Here is a 21,520-nt window from a genome sequence, read left to right on the forward strand (position 1 = left end):
ACCTACCCCTCAAATTGACCAGACCCCAACACTTGTAGAATCTGTGCAGGACGATATTCAGACATGCCCACCATACCCCCCTAACCTGTTACACGATATTGAGCATCTGGTGAAGTCTCTACTCTCCCCGTTAATGGAGAGAATGAAAAATCTTGCTGCCCAGCATACATCCCTGGAAACAACTGTCACCTCACTTACCACACTTACTAGGGATCTTAACTCCAGTCTTCCAACTAATCCCCCTGATTCATCAAACGCTGGCCATACCTTCCCAGACCCAAAATTAACTCCTGTAACATCACCATCTAGAACGGTAATTTTATCTCCGGCAAAGCGCATACAGGAAAATAGTGCCCTAGTCAGAAAACACCCTACAGCTATCCCAAAGCATAACTCTGCAGATTCCAATAATTACAATGCCAACACAGTCATTTCAGTCAGGCCCGGAGGGAATGATCGACCACATTGATCTGCCCCCAGAAGCAGCCCCATATGTGGTGATTCTTGCCGGTGTTCCTGCACTCGCCAGGGACAAATCAGAGAGCTATCAGGAACTTAAAAATAAGGTTGTCCATTGGCTCACTAAAAACAGGACCCTCCCCAATGATATCAATGGGGAAATACTTCATGTAAGAAGGTTGGATTGGGTAGGTGTTAGGCCAAAGGACATCAAGGGAGACGTAATCATTGTAAACTTCAGAGACCGTAGGGTATTGCGCCATATGGTAGACTGGTATATCCCAAACAATGGGCCAGGTATTTCGACACACGCTTTAAGTTACTTTTACCCGCGCTCCCTTTTGTTAAATCCCCCAAATCTACACATCTTACCCAGACCCAACACTCCATCTTTTTACTCACCTTTCCCTACCTCAAATAGATTTGCCATCCTCTCCAGCTTGGATGATTTAGATTGACTTCCTCAGCTGAATAATGAGCCGAGTAAAACTGCTATACGAAGCCCTTTCCAACTCACTCCAGAGGTAGACTACTTACACCATAAGATCATTCCCATGAGTCCTGGTAACCTTGAAATAAATACAGCAATACCCACTAATAATCCATCTCTGAATCAACATCAGACTGACGTTATGGTATGTTCTTCAGTCCCATCTGTTCCCTGTCAGTTAAATGACACCCCTGAGCACTCCAACGGTGTTAAGAGTAGTAATACCGGCACTAATAATCAACCTTCGGCCGAAAGGCTTTTGTCCTGGAATGTGGCAGGTCTTCTCGACAAACTGTCGAATCCGTCATGGATCCAAATTGTCTCCACTTTTAGTATCATCTGTTTACAGGAAACATGGTCTATTGATGAACTCCATCTCTTAGGATATAAGACCTTACACACTCCAGCACTGCCGAGCTCGCATGGTAGGAACAGAGGTGGACTAGTGACTTGTATATCTGTAGAATCAGGCATATCATCTATTAATTTTATTGGGACTGAAAATTATCAGATCATTTCCTTAAAAGGTAACCGTTATAATAACATTACCTTGGTTAATTTTTACAATAACATGTCTAGCTCCCGCTATGACACGGTCCTTAACGGCTTAAAGGCAGATCTAATTAAAGTTGAGTCCCATCTTCAAACCGATATGTTGCTTATATGGGCAGGGGACTTTAACTGTTCTCTGTGTCCATTGAGCATGGGAGGCACCTGTGGTCTAGATTCTATTAGAAGTGACACCACTTCCCATTTCTTGCACACCACTTTAGGTGACCTTTTGAATGGGTTAATTTCGCATTTTAATCTATCGTATGCGAATGAATTGTGTAACCCCTCGAAGGATTTTAAACCAACTTTTAATGGGAGAGGTTGCCACTCTATAATCGATTATATCCTGATATCCTCTAGGTATTCAGAGATTATTACTAACTGGGAGACACTGGACTGTGCAATCAGTGACCACTACCCATTAACGGCGTCTATTAAAACAGTTGTTACATCTAATGACGATTTAAGGGTAAACCCGTCTTACACCCCGCCCCTTACTTTAGGATGCACGATGGGACTTTACCTTAAATGGGACAAAGTGGTTCCTCCAGTGTTCCTTAATTCGCTGATTAATAATACATACGAGCATATCCAGACATGTTTGTCTACCCTAGAAAGCCCACAGGCAATTAGGAATGCCTTCTCCGTTATTTCATCGGAGATTAAGAATTTACTCTCTAGAGCACCAAAGAGAACTTCACAGAGCAGTATAGGCTGGTTTGATAGATCCTGTTCAAAAGCTCTGAAACATCTAAAAACTAGCCTGAAAAATAAACCCCGTAACCAGCAGGAAATCAGGGATGCCAGACAAAAATATCGCGCAGCACGGGTGGCTAGAACTAAACAGTTAAAAGCAGAGGCATGGCAAGCTTTACAGGAAGCCTCCAATAACAGGGATAACACCGCCTTCTGGAAAGCTGTCAATGCACCTTTCTTGAAATGCATACGGGATACCAAGATCGAGATGGCTATACCCGCTGATATTTGGGTTGATCACTTTGGAACATTATATGATATAAATGACCATACAGCCCTTACAGCTTTCTCGGATCATTATTACAAACATAATAAAGAGTTGAATGTTCCCTCTCTCTTTCCCTTAGACCTCACTTTTGACTGCACTGAGGTGCTCATGGCATTGACAGAAAGCCCTTCTGGGAAGGCTCCCGGTCCTGACTGTGTACCTATTGACGTTTTTAAAGCACAGTTGGACTTATGGGCCCCCTTGTTAACAAATGTCCTAAACTCCCTGAACAAAACAGGTTTTATAGACACATGGCCCGAAGCGGTCGTTGTCCCGATTTTTTAAGAAAGGTGATAGGAACAACCCTTCTAATTATCGCCCTATTTCTTTGTTAGACTCCCTTATGAAAGTCGCAGGGCGTATCATTTTAAATCGGATTCATGACTGGGTGGGTGAACAAGATATAATTTCAAATTTACAATATGGTTTTAGACAGGGCAGAGGCACTATCGAGCAAGGTTTGAATTTGACCCTTATTATTGCCAAATACACTCAGGCAAAAAAAGGGAACCTTTTCCTGACCTTTGTAGACCTTAGTTCTGCATTTGACTGCGTCAACCACGAGCTCCTCTGGGAATCCCTTGTCGAGATTGGTATCGAGCCCTCCATTCTCGCCTTTATTAAAGAGCTGTATAGGGGAGCATCAGCTCGTGTTAGATACGGCAGACAAGGAGAGTGTTCAGACAGGTTTTATATTAAGAGGTGTAAGGCAGGGCTGTATTTTAGCCCCCTTACTCTTCACTCTCTACATAAATTCTGTAGGCCAGTATCTTAATAGAAACTATCACGATTACCCCACAATAAATGGGAAACCCATACCCATACTACTTTACGCGGATGACGCAGCAATTATGTCACAGACCCGCATGGGCCTCCAAAGCGCAGTAAATGATTTTACAGAATTCATGTCACACCGAGGCTTAAAAATCCACGCATCAAAGACTTTTACCATGTCTTGTGGCCTGGGAATAGGGAAAAGAAAATGCTCCATCTTTATAAATGGTAGCAAGCTTGAAAGTGTTGACAGGTTCCCGTATTTGGGTATTACCTTCGAGAAGAAGGGCTCCTGGCGGGTTGCCGCCCAAGCTAGAGGAGCTGCCTTTTCTAAAGCTATAGGAGCACTTATTAATTTCTCGAAAAAACTAGGGGGACGGCCGATCATCCCCTTATCACAGATCTACCGTGCCAAGTGTGTTTCTACTGGCATATACGGATCTGGGATTTGGGGAATAATTCAGGCAGCCTCCATACAACGCTCTGAGAACCTATTCCTACGTTATCTTTTGGCCACCCCACCTGGTACTTCTGTTTTTGTCATGCATAAAGAACTTGGATTTACATATATTACGGACATGATAAAATCTGCGCCTATTATATTATGGCACAAAGTGTGGACTACTCCCGAAACACACTTTAACAGGGAAATCATCATGGACTGTCTCAGCTTGAGCAATGCGGATCGATTTAAATGGCTGAACTATGTCAGAAATCTGTTACACGACTTAGGACACCCAGAATTTTTTACTGATCCCGCCACGCTTAACAATATCTCTAGTCACCTTAAAACGATTGGTCACTAGCCACCTGGCCAATCGACGCTGGATCATTGAAAATTCCAAGCATACTGTGTTGGAGCATCAACTCTACACTACTGTTGAAGGGATGCAACATTATCTTTTCTTAATTCCTTCTGCATTTTCCCGTATGCTTGTGACCCGTTTCCGCTCTGATACTTTCTTCAGACTGTTGACATTCACTAACCAGAACTGTTGGTCGCGAAACTTGGAGAAATGCCCATGTGTCGGGCTGTCATCACAGTCTAATATCCACTGCATTTTATTTTGTAAGTTCTATCAACTGTCAAGGGTCACTTATTTGAAACCGTTGCTCAAATCCTGGGGACTACGCTCCTGCAGGGCAGCCTATCTTAAAATGAAAGCTTTAGATAGCCCATTAGCCGTTGCAGTGGTATCTTTTTACCTAAAAAAGATCATAATAACCAGGGCCTCCATGCAGCCATAAAAGATTAAACTGTCCTTTTTATGCCATATACTTTCTATCTCCATTAATTGAATCTGATATGTTCACTATCACTCTTTTTAACCTTTTATCTAATCTATGATGTTTTAATGTCATTTTTATTGTACTTTTATGATAATGTTTTTACATATCGAATAAAGGAGTTTTGAAATTAATCGAGAGCCACTTATCGCGGAATATACTTTAAAGAATGACCACTAAAAAAAAAAAAAAAAATCCTTCAGAGTAGATGCACATATAATTATCTTAACTGACTGGAGCTAAGGGTCATGGCAAAATGTGTAAAGAACGAATTAACCATAAACCCCTGTAGTAAGCAGAAACACTGGCGGTCACCAGATAAAATACGTATGCCAACTCGATTCATGTATAGACATTTACTCCTTACAAGTCAGAAAGAATCCAACCAGAACATTCCAAGACCTGTCTAGGTGGCTTTGTCACACCGACAATCTCTGAACCGCTATAGAGCAGAATCGGCATGTACACCAAGGAATGTTACTTCCCTGTGAGCATCTATTCGTAGCGTGTTGTGATGTAGATTCATATGCTTAGCATTATTCTGCCATATTGTGTTGGGCTCGGATGATTACAAGTTGTTTTTCTTTGAAGAAGTCTTCAAGTCATGATTTATAGTGACTCCTCCTCCGGTGTACGTTGTGCATGCTCCTCAGTAAGATTTTTTTTTTTTTTGTGACATCTGGTTCGGAAGTCGTTATAGCAGCTCCAAGACTGAAGCTTTAATCCACACCAAGGCCTTCATAGGTTCTCGGTCTTTTATCTCCAGATCACCAAATCTCAGATCTGGACGACAGCAACTGGTGCTATTGATCACATCTTATAGGGGCATCTACCCGCAGATTCCTTACCTTAGAATTCACTCCAGTTGTCGGACTGAATCCGGAAAAGTTTTCCAGCAGAACATCTGCGTATTTGTTGAGGGTGTCGTGCGACTCTGTAGTGACGTCCTCCACTGGATGTGACGTTGACTGAGTCCATATAAGCCTTTCCTCGATGCGATGTAAGTTTCTTCTTTTCCGTGCTACGTGTATCTGGGGAAGCGGTTCCTCTGGCTGTTTTTTGGCCTTCTATGAAATTTTTTCATCTTTAATAGTGTGCCTTTTTTCTATGCCTTAGGCTTTAAACCTTGTGAGTCTTGTGCTCGACAGATGTCTGGCACAGACCCTCATTCTATATGTATGTGGGGCTTGGGCGAGCACTACGACTCCGATGTGTGCGACGCCTGTCAACAAGTGAAGCAAAGGGCGTTGCACGAGTGACGGATGGAGCACCAGATGGCTCGGTTGTCGAAATTCTCAATCTCACCGATCTGTCTCCTTTCTGATCAATGGTCCCTTCACTGAGCTGTTCCAGGAGCCGTTCCCATACATGCCGCTCGCTGTCAACATCCAGCTGTAAATAGTGTAAAAAATTATCTAAGTCGTGGCATCTCCCGGCTTTGTCTCTCAACTGCTCCTCACATCCTCAAGCTGAGGACCCCGTGCAAGTCTCTCTCCTGTGCGTTTCTGCCTTTCCTGGAGCTGGGGTGACTTTAACCTAAATGAGACTTATTGTGCTCTCCACGCCATCTTTGGGTCTTCACCTTTCTCTGGAGCGCCTTTGGGCCCTAAGGAGGCAAGGGGTGCTTTGTGCCCGCACCGGCGGTTCTCTCCCTCTGAGGCACTTGGGTCCTTATACACATCGCAGGTGCATAGCCCTTGAGGGTTCCGACCTGCAGCTACAAATGAAGCGGCGTTGGGCCCACACAAACATGCAGCGACGCACGGAAGATGCACCAGATATTTTCAGGGACCAATTGCCAGACCCCAGTCAAGAGCTGAAAGACTCTGACTGAGCCAACAGATATGCAGATACTACTGGCTAGCCGGGGGACAGTTCGGACTCTGAGGCAGACTCCATACAGGTGCGTGAGTAGCTCGTCGAAGGCTGCCAAACTCTTACCAAACCACCCACACCAGCTTTGAGTCCTACTGCTTTCGGGCCTTGGGTCTTCAAAAGGTGGAGAAGTGTGGCTCAATGGTTAGAGCGGCAGACCCTGATGCAGAGGTCTGGACCAGGGTTCAATTCCCCGCCTCGGCGGGTCTTGGGCTCAAAATTCCACAGACCTGACAATTCTCGCCTCGGTGCCTATTCCAATCATGGAGTCCCACTCTGCAACTCTGGGCAATAGCTTGCTTAATCTCCACAATGACCCCCACAACGCTAAGGATGCCTGGCCTCCACCTTGGGGGTGCCCAGGAGTGGACGCCTCACAGGGAAAGCCAGGATGGGTTCCACAGCGGTATTCGTACAAGCGCCTTGAGACCCTTGCGGGTGAGTAGTGCGCTATTCAAGTATCAATTTACAAGGCACACAAACAAAAGTCCACTACGCCTGGAAAGTCTTCGACTAGTGTCAAAATTTGAAAGCTCAAGCCCTATTTATTTATCTCCTCCTCCTCTAATTCCTTCTGCTCCATAATCTCCTGTTCCAACTTCACCTACTATAACTTCAAGGCCAGAGCAGGCACCCTCGCCAGAACAATTGCTTTCTGAGCAGCCATTACCATAACCAAATCAATCACCTCAAAGGGACCATCAACATGAAGGGCACAATATCCCTTACTTCATAGATCCATAGGGAGGTCCCGATACTGTCTTTGACCCATGAGACATTTGATTCTGATCCTTCGGACGATACCGATCCAAATATCTATCCGTCCAAAACCTCACCACCAAGGATATATCCGCTTATGACCTCATCATTAGGGCTGCTGCATACCACAAAGTAAGCCTACACACTATTTAACAAGAAGAGGATTTTCTGGTAGAAACACTTTCACAAAAGACAGCACAATTGCTCCCTGTGCTTAAAGATATACTGTCATCCACACAGGACATATTTAAGCAGTCTGTTGAATCTAGAGTAGTCACCCCTCGTATTTGGAAGAAATATAAGGCATGTCCACTGGACCCGGAGTATATTAAGGGCCAAGTACACCAGATTCACTTTTGGAGTACACTGCCAGAAAATGAACAAATCCCCATGAGTACAAAATATGATGCAGCAGGTAAACGAGTGGCAGCACAGACAGCCAACCACATGCATATCGTAAATTCTGTGGGACTACTCTCCTGATAAAATTGGGCCATGTGTTATGAAATCCAGGAACCCCCTGCAACACCTTTATATCCAATACCAAGAACGTGCACCACAATTGGTGCAAGAGGGCAGAGCAGTATCTAATGCCATGACACAATGTGCCTTAGACTCTGCAGACACCAGGACCAGTGAGGTCAATATTAGTATCCTCCTTAAGAGCGATGCATTACTCAGAGTATCCGGGTTCAAGCCAGACTTATAGCAGCATCTGCTTAATCTACCTTCTGATGGCCAAAATTTATCTGGCCCACACGTGGATAAAAGGCTAGAAAAGCTCAAAGGCACAAACAGTTAAAGCAATGGGGGCTCAACAGACATATCAACACAGTGGTTCCTTTTGTAGGGGTCGATACAGATGTACACAGTCTCTGATCTGCCATGGCGCCGGGAAGCCCTTCTTGGGTAGCTGTTGCGCCTTATAAATTTAATAAAAGGGGATCTTTCTATCAACTAATTATAGAAAGAGGTCGAGGCTGTGCAACCACTACTAAAATCCCAACCCCTCCAGCATTGATCTCCTACACCTCCCCTAGCCACACAACACCAGTTGGGGGAAGGCTACAAAGCTTTTATCAACCATGGCAACACATCACCGCAGACCTATGGGTGCTATCCATAATCAAAGATGGGTATTGGTTAGACCTCAAACATCACCCACAATTTCACCAAAACAAAAAAAGTCACAAGAACCTCTTAAGCTTTTACAGGAAGAGGTTATTTCTCTCCTTCAAAAAAGGGCAATAGAAATAGTGCTCTTACAAAATCATGGACAAAATCATGGACAGAGTGTACTCCTTTTATTTTCTCATTTCTAAAAACGATAACCATTAAGGCCTATCCTAGAGCTCAGGCCACTAAACAAGTACATCTCCTAGGAACACTTTCTCATGGTCTCAGTGCAAGAAGTAATATCCCTGTTCCAGCAAGGAGATTTCATGACCGCACTAGACCTCATAGATGCATACTTCCATATCCCGATTCATCCAGTACACCGCCGTTATCTACGCTTTAAGTTAATGGTAAACACTGTCAATTCAAAGTGCTACCATCCAAGGTCACTACAGCGTAGGTATATGATCAAATTAGCCTGAAACTGCCCTGCAGGGAGACATTTTTGATAGCTGAACAGCAGTATCTGCATTGGTCGTCCATTATTTCCTAGTCTAGTTCGCTCTGCCATTTCATGCACACCCACACTGGGGCCACAGGTGCTGAGCTCCACAAGATGGCATCCAAGCAAGCAGTGTCATGTTGCAAGCTGGGACTTTGCATTATATAGGTTAGCAAAGGCAGGGCCACAGGTTACAGCAGGAATTCTGGATATGTCGCCTATCTATTCTGCAGTATAGGAATATGTCAAGTACGGTCTTCTCCAGGGTGCAGGCTCTCATTTGTTCCCTATGACAAATCCTGTTCTTGTTGTACAGGTCACCCAGCATTTCTAAATCAGTGTACGCACAGCCCTCTCCTAATGGATTGGAAGCTGGGTGATTCAGGATTTGTATGATGGGTGCTTTCACCTAGACAGCATCCGCCACACTACATACCTCATTACCTATGAGCCCCACACTACCACCACCACCACCAGCTCCTCTCTCCTCCACTGATCTCACCTGTGTCCTCTCTGGTCCGTCTTATGAACACCTGCAATAGATGACAAATCCTGTGGCTCTGATGACCACGGTCCAAATCACACTGATGAGGACTCCGACGTGACCAAGGAGATGACCCATTGCCTACATATGAACATGTGCCATTGTGAGGTGCATATGTCATATGGAAAATCCAACCAGAACATCAACATTGGCGGCGTTTGTTGTGAAAAATAAGGCCTCTGCTTTTCCTATGACTTGTTTGTTTAATCAAATGAAAACTGTCTCACTAATTGCTGCAGCGGCACACGTCTTTACAGAACCGTGTACTGCACTACCTGAGAGGGTTGTAATCTTGATGCAATGAACAAATGTATAGGTGTATTTGCTGCAATGTCTGCAAAATTGCCAATGCCACGCTATCCTGCTGCTATAGGCATCTCTGGCATGAAATAGCCTACTTTCTGAATAAACTGCCAGTCTGGTAATGCACCCAGGCCAGAGCTATTTTAATAGAAGGAGAACTTCTATCTTTCTTGCTGCTTTGCTAGACTTGTCTAACAAGGCCGCCTTCCAGCAGATTTTCTCAGGAGCCCAGCAAAGACCCTGTGGATAACTACGTAGCACATCTTTCCATTGGAAGCCCAATACAGTGTGCCCGTGGATGGCCTGCACCCGTTTGGCTGAACAAAAAGGCTATTACCATGCTCTAACTTTAATCAATAGAAGCCCAGTTTGTACCATCCAGTCCAGGTGCGCTCCCAGCAGGGAAGAATGTCTGTCTTCTGATAGGCAGGAAAAGATAGGATGAGGTGGCTCTTCCCCCAGAGGCAACGACGAGATTCACTGATTCGGATTTCACGGTGCCCATTCCTTCTTCTTCTGGTATTCCTTTCAGCCTTGTTCAACGTCCCCTGCGGCAACTTTGTTTTAGATATTGTACAGTAGAGACGTTCAGAGTTCACTATAAAGCCACCTCGGGCCTCCAAAGAAAAAAAATAACATTTTTAGATGGAGCAATATGAATGCTAAAGCTCCTCCCCAAAAACGTAGTTGATGGTGTCCCACGGCCCCAACCTTCTCAATGATTCTGATTTTAGGTTCTTATCAATAGTCAGGAGATGGGTACCTTATTTTAGACATAAGGGCTGTGAACAAATAAATCAAGACAAAGTTTCACAATAGTAATATTAATATATTTATTTAAATCCCTTTGAATTTATCCCCAATGATTTGGCCTTTTATTTTCCTAGTGGAGTTTTACAAAATGCTCAGCCCAAGTGACAGCCCATCTGAATTGATTTTGAGGAAAAATCTTTCCTAAACTTGGACAGTTGCCTGGTCCAGGAAATTAATGATGCAATTTGAAAAAAATCATCCACTTCCAGCAGCTAGGATTAACCCTAAATGTTGGAAAACCAAATGTCACCTGGCAAGGAGATTTGAACACTGTCCAAGTGTTTCCCTCAGGAGAACGCTGCAAAAGACTTCTAATTCTAGACCGAGACATTCTCTCAATCAGATCACCCCTCGAAAATACAAAGTACTGCTGAGCATGATGTCCTCGTACATTCTCTTGGTGCCTCAAGGCCTTTTGTGAATGTGCCCATTCCAGGAGCAGAGACCCCGGTGGCAGCAACTCGCCAGTCATTAGGAAGAGCCGCTGCGGAGGACTGCACTCATCGTGTGTATGTAGGGGGCCCATGCCTTTCGAGAGAAAGACTTGCATATTCAAACTGTAGCTTCATGTAATGAGGACTACTTCTCCAGGAGCTGGCAACGAGTTATTTGTAGCCAGAAGCTGCTGCTTCTTCCCGTAAGAGCAGTTGGATTCTTCACGCAACCTGTTCCGAACCAACAATAGATTGTATGACCACTATACATTACATCATCGAGCTTGAAGAAACATTTCAGATCTTGCTACCAAGAGTTATTAGAGTTAGATACACAGTTTGCTAGAGTTCCCCTCATGGACATATGAAAGCTGCAACATGCTTCATCTGAAACCTTTATGAAGCATTACTGGCTTGATGCTTAGTTTAGATTGGTTAGAACTGTGGGAAAGGTAGTGCTACACAACCTTTTTCATCATGGTGAGCTTCTTTTCTGTAGATTTATTATTTTTGTTCAATTTACTGCTTTGGTAATCTTTAACTCCGGTATGTTGATCTGATAGATTCAGTGCTGGAAAAGAAAAGTTATTCCCCTGTAAGTACAGTTGTTCAGCAGTCACCTTTCATAGATTCAGTTTGTGCCACCCTCCTCCCTGTTCATGAGGCGACCAGTGACTCCTAGAGGTGAGCTGTGACGATGACCGCAAGAGGAGGGTTGAAATGTTAATGGGTCCAGCCGATTGGTGAACTTGGGGCATAAAATGAGGTGGGTGGTCTTTTGGTAATCTAAAGATGTTCTCCAGTATTAGGGTGTCTTTCATAGATTCACATGCTTGAATATTCCCCGTCGTCGGAGTGGGAGTCCCACGGTAAATAAAATAGCAATATATACATATATATATGTAGTAAAATATATACATAAGTAATCATATAATTAGTGCATATAGGTGTAAAACACACATAGTGTACCTATAAGAGAAAAACTCCATAGGAATACAATGGAGAGAGACAAAAGACCTTTGTAGTCTATCTCTGTCATTATGTAAGTCCGAACTCCAGCCAATCAGGCGTCAGCCCCTCTCTAGAACCTTCTCCTCAGAGCTTCTCACCTCAGATTTTCTACCGCACGTCGTGTGACAGGGAGTCTCCCTGAGCTCTGCTCAGTTTTGTCAGTGAGGATGTCTTCTAGTAAGAAATCTTTGTTTAGACCATGCTCTTCATGTGGAAAACTGCGTTTGTTCTCTGAGGACCCACACAGTAAGTGTATTTACTGTTTATATCCTGACCATGAGGTGGCAAAATGTAAGTTTTGTAGAACTTTTTCTACAAAAACTCTAAAGGACAGAGAAGGCCGCCTGCTTTTATGGCTACAGAGACTGAAGGACAAGGATAACTCTCCCTCTGATGTGGAAAGTCTCTTTTCTGGTCGTTCTCAACCAGCCTCTAAGCGCAGTAGTGTGCAGGAGTTACCATCTCCTTTCCTGAAGAAAAAGAAGCTGGCTTTGCCTCTGACAACTGCCACCTTTGTGGTTTCACCTACTGCTTTGTCGCCTATGGGACACTGTTCTCAGGCTGCTGAGGCGTCTACTTCCTATTCCTCGGGGAAAACTTTGTCAGCCTCGTCGACGATGCTCCCGACGACGAGATCTGCTGTTTCTACCTCGTCGACGGTGACCCCGACGACGACGTCAGCTGCTTCGTCGTCGACGAGCGTTATGTCGACGTTATCCTCGTCGACGATTACCATCACTTCTTCAAGGGCAGTGACTTCTGTTGTGCCCATTACTTCGACGTCGACGAAGAAGGTAAAGGTTCCGTCGACGAAGACTGTGTCGTCGACGAAGACGTCGTCGAGCTCGTCGACGCCCATTCCGTCGGCGAAGAAAAAGAAGATCCCGACGACGACACTGTCGACGGTGGTTCCGTCGACGAAAGCCTTGTCTACGAAGACCTCGACGACGGCTCCGTCGGCAGCAGCTCCGTCGACGGTGGCTCCGTCGACGGCGGCTCCGTCGACGGCGACCTCGTCGACGGCGACCCCGTCGACGGCGAATCCGACGACGGCAATCTTGTTGCCACAGACGTCGTCGACGATAATTCCGTCGACCATCATTCCTTCGACGACGGCTCCGTCGACGAGTACATCCCCACAGACATTCGTAAGGGTACGAATACGCGGTGTGGCGACTACCCAGAAAACAAGAAGGGAAGGAGTTTCTTGGACACCATTACCTCCTACTGTGGGCTTGGAGAGCCAGGAACATAATATTCCTTTGGGAGTTGCACAGCCTCCCTCACCATTATTTGCTACAGATTCGGATCAGGAATCCGAGGGGTTACCGGAGTCTTTCGGAACGGCACAAAGTCCATCCGACTTGGTTATTAAGTGCCAGGATGTCAGTAGTGAGGATGAGGATCCGGTATTTATACACCAGGCCCCTCCGAAGCATAAAACTGCGACTCTTCCTCTGTCGCTCATTACTAATCTCCAACGCATGTTGGACGACTACAACCAACGGTTCCCTCTATCCCCTCAACGTTCAGAGGTTCCGTCAACCCCGGTGATTCCAGCTATTATTCCACCGGTACCTATTGTAAATCCTGCTCCACAGATGCCGCCTGTACCTCCACGACAGGTTCCGGAAAGGGTGTTGCCTCATTATGAGCCTGTAGAGGAAGGCCCTCAGGACCCAGAAGAGGGTGAAATCCCAGATGATGATGGGGATGTAGATGACAATGATGATGATATGGCGGAGTGGGATAATTACCAGGCGCAAACACCATCCCCCTCACAAATAGTAACAGGGGATTCACCTCCAGTGGACATAGCCAATTTTCACCAACTGATGGAAAGGGCATCACACCGTTTTAAGTTAACAACGGAGCGCAGGGAGGAAGATTGCTTCCTTTATGATTTCAAGAATCAACCCTACAAACAGACTCATGCTATTCCCATAGTTGAGTTTATTTGGGAAGAAGGCAAGAAATTAATGCAAACACCGAATACCTTGCCAGCTCAGGTGCCTCGATTGGAAAAGAAATATAAGGCACCGATAGGAACCCCAGCATGCCTCACGGGTCAGGCTAAACCTGAGTCGGTCGTTACGCAGGCAGCGCAACGTAAGGCGAAAAATCCGGCATCTTCTATCACCTCGCCTCCGGATCGTGACGGACGTCGGATGGATGCCATAGGGCGTAAATTCTCTTCTATGGCCTCTACGGTGGTTAGAGCAGCTAATGCCTTGGCCATCCTGGGACGATATGACAGACAAGTTTGGGCTGATATCTCGGATGTGGTTCAGGAGTTACCAGAGCCATCTAAACTGGAGGCAATGAAGTTGCTCCAAGAGGGAGAAGCGGCATCGGCGGAAATAATCGATTGTGCAGTGGACATCGCCTGCATGGGTTTCCGTCAGCTTGCCGGAGCGGCTGTTCTGCGTAGGCAAGGATGGTTAAAATCTACATCCTTTCGTCAGGAGGTTCAGTCTATGATCTTAAACATGGCATATGACGGCGAGTCTTTATTTGGGAGCCACGTCGATGAAGCTCTACAGTCCATAAAGAAAGACACTGAAACAGCTAGATCACTAGGAAACCTTCAATTTCAGCGGAGTAATTTTCGTGGTGCACGCGGACGCGGCACCTCCTCAAGTTTTCGAAAAGACAATAAACAATACAAACCTTACAATCAAGGGTCCAACCGTTACTCTTATGGACAGCAACAGCAAACATCACGGCAGCAAACCTCCAAGTCATATAGAGGAAAATCCTCATACAGAGGATCCGCATCAAAGAGACAGTGACTCTTCCCGGACAGACAAGGTTGGAGGTCGAATCTCTCTGTTCTTTTCCCAATGGTCCTCCATCTCAAAGGACCGTTGGGTTTTGGACATTGTGAAGAAGGGACACGCCTTAGAATTCACCAAATTCCCTCCTCCCACTCCACCCTCCGGACCGCCACCAGCTCACATGAAAGAACTGTTGCATCAAGTCCGACTTTTAAGGCAAAAAGGAGCTATAGAACTGGTACCAGTGTCTCAGAAGGGAAAAGGTTTTTATTCCCGGTTCTTTTTGATCACAAAGAAAAACGGAGAGTGGAGGCCCATCCTCGATCTAAGAGCACTAAACAAATATATAAAGAGCCAATCCTTCCGTATGATGACGCTGGTAGACATCTTGCGCTTACTCTTGCAGGAAGATTTTCTGGCGACTATAGATCTCCAGGATGCCTATTTTCATATCCCTATTTTACAGCGGCATCGAAAGTTCCTGCGTTTTCGAGTGGGTCAACACGATTACCAATTCAAGGTGTTACCATTTGGCCTGCGCTCAGCCCCTCGAGTGTTCACGAAGGTACTGGCTCCAGTAATAGCGTATTTGCGCCTCCAGGGAGTGCAAATATTTCCATACCTGGACGATTTTCTCCTGAAATCTCAGTCAAGCACTCACCTGCGACAACACACTCTTCTGTGCCAGAACGTGTTTCGCTCTTTAGGCCTATCCGTAAATGTGGAAAAATCCCAACTTCATCCGTACCAACAAAGAGATTTCCTGGGCGCAACTCTGGAGACTGTGTCGGCGAAGGCATTCCTCTCCCAGGAGCGTCTCAAAAAGATGCTGCGACTGGTGGCTCTGATCAGATCAAGAGAGTCAGTTTCTGTGAGACTATTAAAATCATTTCTGGGGATGGCGTCATCATCCATTGCCTTGATCCCTCATTGCCGGCTGAGGACACGTCCTATCCAGGAAGCTCTGGATGCTCAGTGGCGTCAGGTAACGGGATCTTTCCACGACATGATATGTGTCACAGATCAGATAAAGTCAGCACTCGCATGGTGGGCAATTCCAGCCAACTTGACGGAAGGCAGGTCCTTTCTGTCGCTGCCACCGGACAGAACACTCACAACAGACGCCTCATTGGAAGGATGGGGCGCTCATTTGGAGGATCTCTCTGTGAAGGGAAGATGGTCCACACATCAAAGATCTTGGCACATCAACAGGTTGGAGCTCATGGCGATTTTTCTGGCTCTAAAATCGTTTCTGCCTTTGCTCCAAGGAGAGTCAGTGCTAATACAGACAGACAACACAACCTGTATGCACTATGTCAACAAACAGGGCGGAACAAGATCCCCAAGTCTCTCCAGGCTAGCTCAAAGAATTTGGGACTGGTCTCTCAGTCATCAGATCTTGCTTACGGCAGTCCACCTGCCAGGAGTATCCAATGTCCTAGCGGATTCCCTGAGCAGGTCCTCCTCGTCGACCCACGAGTGGGAGTTACACCAACCCACTCTAGAGAGGATATTCCAACTATGGGGCCGTCCGCAACTCGATCTCTTTGCCACGCCGGAGAACCGGAAATGCCGAAATTACGCAAGCTGGCATCCCCACAAGCAATCACAAGGGAATGCCCTTTTGATAAACTGGTGCAATCTATTTGCGTACGCCTTTCCTCCAATACCCCTCATACCTCGGGTTCTTTGGAAGATGAGGAGACAGCCTTGCCACCTGATCCTAATAGCCCCGCGCTGGCCACGGCAAGCGTGGTTCTCAGAACTGCTCCTCCTGTCCCAATGCCAGCCAATCCTCCTGCAACATCGGACGGATCTGCTTACCATGAGCGAAGGGAGAATTTGTCATCCAAATCCCTCCTCACTGAGCTTATCAGCATGGAACCTGAACACCATGAGTTCGCCCACCTAGACATCCCCCAGGATTGTAGGGATATTTTGGCCCAGGCAAGAGCACCTTCTACAATCAGGACGTACAAGTTTAAATGGAAACGATTCTGCCATTGGTGTGCTGCTAACGGAGTTCATCCGATACATTCCACGGCAGAGCAATTGCTACCATTCTTCTTGCACCTAGCCAGTTCTGGACTGTCGCATGCAACCCTAAGGGTTTTTCTAGCAGCCATTTCCCGTTTCCGGCAAGATGGATCAAGTTCCCTGTGTTCCTCAAGAATAATCCGCCAATTCTTTAAGGGCCTATTCCGGAAATTTCCGCCAGTTCGGCGTCCTCCTCCGTTGTGGCACCTCAACGTTGTGTTGGCACAATTGATGAGACCTCCGTTTGAGCCCATTCACAAGGCCGACCTAAAATATCTCACTTGGAAAGTAGCTCTACTTCTGGCACTAACGTCTTCTCGTCGTGTCAGTGACATCCATGCTTTTACCATCAAACCTCCGTTCCTGCAGTTCAAACCGGATGCTGCAGTGTTACGCACCAATCCATCATTTCTACCCAAGGTGCCTACTGACTTTCACATTAATGAGCCAGTAATATTAAAGACCTTTTTTGCCAATCCTCAGACACCTGCAGAACAAAGATTACATTCTTTGGACGTCAAGCGGTGTCTTAAGTTCTACATCAGTAAGACAGCTTCTTTCAGGAAATCCGATCAACTTTTTATAGCTTATGGACGCTGTCATAAAGGACGTCAGGTTACTAAACCAACGATTGCACGCTGGATCTCGGCAGCTATTGTCTTCTGCCACCAAAGGGCAAATAAACCTCTGCAGTCTCCAGTGAGGGCACACTCCACTAGGGCAGTGTCATCATCTACTGCCTTATTTGCTGGAGTCTCTTTGCAACACATCTGCAGAGCAGCTACGTGGTCGACCAGACACACGTTTACTAAGCACTACTGCTTGGCAACTTTAAGCGAGGAGGATGCTGCAGTGGGACAGGCAGTGCTGCGCAATCTTTTTAAGTAAGGTGAGCCTCTTCCTCCCGCCTCCATATTGTTTCCATATATATTATGCATTTACAATGTTACAGTTGTTCAATACTGTTTTTATGCATAGAAGATTGATTATCTATATATGTTGAATCTATTTGGCATGGAAACAATGGTGATTGTTACTGCTAGCTATTCTATATTCAAGCATGTGAATCTATGAAAGACACCCTAATACTGGAGAAGAACAATTGTTACTTACCTGTAAACAGGTGGTTCTCCAGTATTGGTGTCTTTCATAGATTCACATGCGACCCTCCCTCCTCCCTTCAGAGGCTCTCTTCTCCTCATGCACTTTACAGTCACTCTTGTGCTACGAAAATCTGAGGTGAGAAGCTCTGAGGAGAAGGTTCTAGAGAGGGGCTGACGCCTGATTGGCTGGAGTTCGGACTTACATAATGACAGAGATAGACTACAAAGGTCTTTTGTCTCTCTCCATTGTATTCCTATGGAGTTTTTCTCTTATAGGTACACTATGTGTGTTTTACACCTATATGCACTAATTATATGATTACTTATGTATATATTTTACTACATATATATATGTATATATTGCTATTTTATTTACCGTGGGACTCCCACTCCGACGACGGGGAATATTCAAGCATGTGAATCTATGAAAGACACCAATACTGGAGAACCACCTGTTTACAGGTAAGTAACAATTGTTCTTCTCAATGCTTCAGTGTGCATTGCAGTAGTGGCCTTCTGCGGTGGTGACATTGGAAACCAATTGTTCCTAGCTTGATGTTGGAGTAAGTCCAGCATGTGAATCTGTGAACAATACCAATGCTGAACGACTGTGGTTAAAGGCAAGTCATCTGATTTCTTCCTGGCTACATTAGTTGTGCAGTGTCCTATTCCCATTAAAGGCCGCTGACTAGTTTTTCTTTAGTTAAAGCAGATTATTGGACTTGTTGGGGAACTGATTTGATACGTAGCCCTTCCTTCACCACCATCTTTTCAAATCAGTTCCCCTTTTATAAACTTTCTTCGACATTTTTGGGCCTACTAACCATCTGCCTCATTGTTGATCTTTGTCTCCTAGGACTCGTTAAAGCCTGCGTTTACAGTCACCAATTTGCCTGGGACATCCACTATCCAAACCGCTCCTACTACTTCCACCTCTATGCAGATCAGCAGTGGTCATTCATTTCCCATCACCAACTACCTGGCCCCAGTTTCTACAAGTAGTAGCTCGAACTCTATCACAAGTGCAAATGGCACAATTCTGAAAACGTCTGCAGGCACAATGTCCTCCGGAGGGCTCATGCAGCTCGGCCCCGGCTTCACTCTGATGTCTGGTAAGTGTTGAAGAAACCAGGATTAACTCGGAAGTGGACAAGTAATGAAGCATAGAAAAACAGAGTATTCGATAGAAATGTTTGTGTCAATTTTATTTTGGACTTCAGCTTAAAATTTCACAGCGAGTTAAATTTGTTTCAGTTCTATTTTCACAATGTGTAACGGAGTAGGGCATGTAGACTTTAAGGGTATTCAGAGTAGATTCAAGATAACAAAAACATGCAGACAACAGGCCTTTCTGCAACTATAGGTGACTTGTCCCATGGCAGATTTCTCTTTTCCTCCTGGTCTTTTTCTGATGTGTTTTTTCACTTGAGAGCAGTGCTGTGCTTCTAATCTGCTGTCTGTAAAGATATAAGCAATGTAAGACTTAAATGGGGCTTGTTAGAGTTAAGGGGTAGTATTAAGCTGCTAAGCGAGGCAGTTGGATCAGAGCAGCAGCTTGAAGCGATGACTACTAAACATATCCATACAACAGATAGTCTTTGTTCCATATGTGCCCGGTGAACCATCCCACTTTGTAGTGCTAGGATATGCTCTCCTATTGGTTCCTTTCTTCACATCAACTAGGGTAGGTTGATTCAGTGCAAGTCTTTGTATACCTCAATGTTTGGAGCGTTCCCTGCTAGTACCATTGTTTGCTTGATAATATGGGATAATATGGAGACCAGTTCCATTAGAACATAATCTTGCTCAGAAACGGCAGGTCCTTCATTTGCTTTGTGATGAGAACTGCTCCTTCATTGGTACTGAGAATCCACTAAGCCTGCAGCCAGCAGACAATCATTTCAACAGGACTCTTGTGCTAAACACGTCTGCTCTTCTTCTGAACAAGCCCTGTTTTGGCCTTGGCCGGGGGGTATTCTACATTTTGCAATGCTGTGGACTTCATCGGTTACCATTGTCACATTTTTTCGCTGCTTTTTCTGTTCTCAGTTGAGCTCCCATTAATATGGCACCAGTGTTCTTTCTTGGCCTCCCCTTACCCTGGAACCAGTGCTCTCTTGATTCGCTCCCAAAAATGGTAGCTCTGTTCATTAAAATCTATTTTAGTACTTTTGTCAGTAGATTTGTTTTTACATATACTGCACTAGTTCAGTCACTCCCTTCACACCGCATACTCAACTGATTTTACCGTTTTATTACGGACTACATTAGTGGCATCAAATACCACAAGACTTCTTCACCTATAAATTCAGTTGAAGTAAACCAGAGTAAAGAAAAAAGTGATCGATGGATTACTTGAACGGATATCAGCCAGCTACTTGGGACCACATCCCAATCCACCTTTTCCTTTTTTTAGATTGAGCCTAGTGCAGGGCGCATGCACTGCTCTAGGAGAGGGCCTCTTAGAAACACTCCAGACGTGCGTGTGGTTGTCACATTCTATTGGCCTTTGCGTGTGGCTTTAAAAATGAAAGCACGCAAATGGCCAAAGGTGGGTGCATGTCCCACCTCTTCTTAAAATGTTCACTCCCATGGCGTTTGGGTCTCAGGAGCGAGCAGCATCGCGCCGGATGCAAGCTGCATTCCTGGATCATGTTAATCATTAACCCAGTGCGGTCGCTTTCACTTCCGCGACTGCGTTTGATTAGCCTGCTTAACAGGCAGCGCACAACTCGTGTAAATTTGATGGGAATGTGCTTTAAAGGACAAAACTTCTGGTTCCATTCGCACTCCCAATGGTTAATTTGTAACATTTTTTTTTTATTGGCATGTTTGAACAATAGAAAACATACAGAGTCAACATATAGGCAACTTACAGGCCATGGTACAACAACATCCTTCGTCCATTGTTGATAATTTAACCATGTTACTGGAGATCACATCATGTACAGTGCAACTGTTAATCATAGTTAGTCAACCTGGTACGTTTGTAAGTATTGATCCAAATATTGCCAGTAGTCTCTAGGTTTAGAACCCATTGGTAGTTCTTCCTCATAGGTTTGCAAGGTGTCTTTGCACTATGTCAAGTCTTGAATCCATTGCTTAACCTTTGGAGCTCTCTTGCTGCCCCAGCATAACGATATTCTCCGCTTGGCCAGGAGCAACGCAACCACACAATTAATTTGTAACCTTACAACTGCTTGGGCTTTTATTGGGCAGCAGCTTCAGACAACCTACTACTCTTTTTAGCCTGCCTAACAGGCAGCACACAACTTGTGTTAATGGGAAGTGAATGTGCTTTCAAGGGCAAAACTTCTAACTGTACAAGCTCGGAAACCAGGTTCCATTCTCAAATGTTGCTCAATAGGGTGTGATTTTGGACAAAGCATTCAATTTCCATACACGCAGTAAAAATACAGGTGTCCTGGACTGCAGATAAAGTATTTCTGTTGATTATTAGGTGCTGCTGTTGAGCAGCAGAAACCACCAGCTCCTATTTGGCACTGCACTCTCCCTATGTTTAAACCACCACAACATAATATAAAGCACAGCAACCTGCATTCAGTATTGGTGTCACTATTAAAACACCGCGCACAACCTGTGTAATATGAAGGGAATGTTACTGTATAGGACAAAACATCCGGCTCCAGTCGCACTCCC

General features: G+C 45.2%; 1 protein-coding gene across 2 annotated transcripts in view; it reads left to right on the top strand.

Moving 5' to 3' along the window:
- The window catches only part of SRF (serum response factor), a 404,589-nt gene that overhangs the window by 171,795 nt on the left and 211,274 nt on the right, over positions 1–21,520 (top strand). For both annotated transcript variants that reach the window (XM_085610157.1, XM_085610158.1), the window contains one exon: positions 18,717–18,972. In XM_085610157.1, coding sequence (XP_085466283.1) covers positions 18,717–18,972 — 256 coding nt within the window. The remainder of the gene's footprint in view (positions 1–18,716; positions 18,973–21,520) is intronic.

The sequence above is a fragment of the Triturus cristatus genome, chromosome 6 (genome assembly GCF_964204655.1).
Source record: "Triturus cristatus chromosome 6, aTriCri1.1, whole genome shotgun sequence".
Taxonomy (NCBI): domain Eukaryota; kingdom Metazoa; phylum Chordata; class Amphibia; order Caudata; family Salamandridae; genus Triturus; species Triturus cristatus.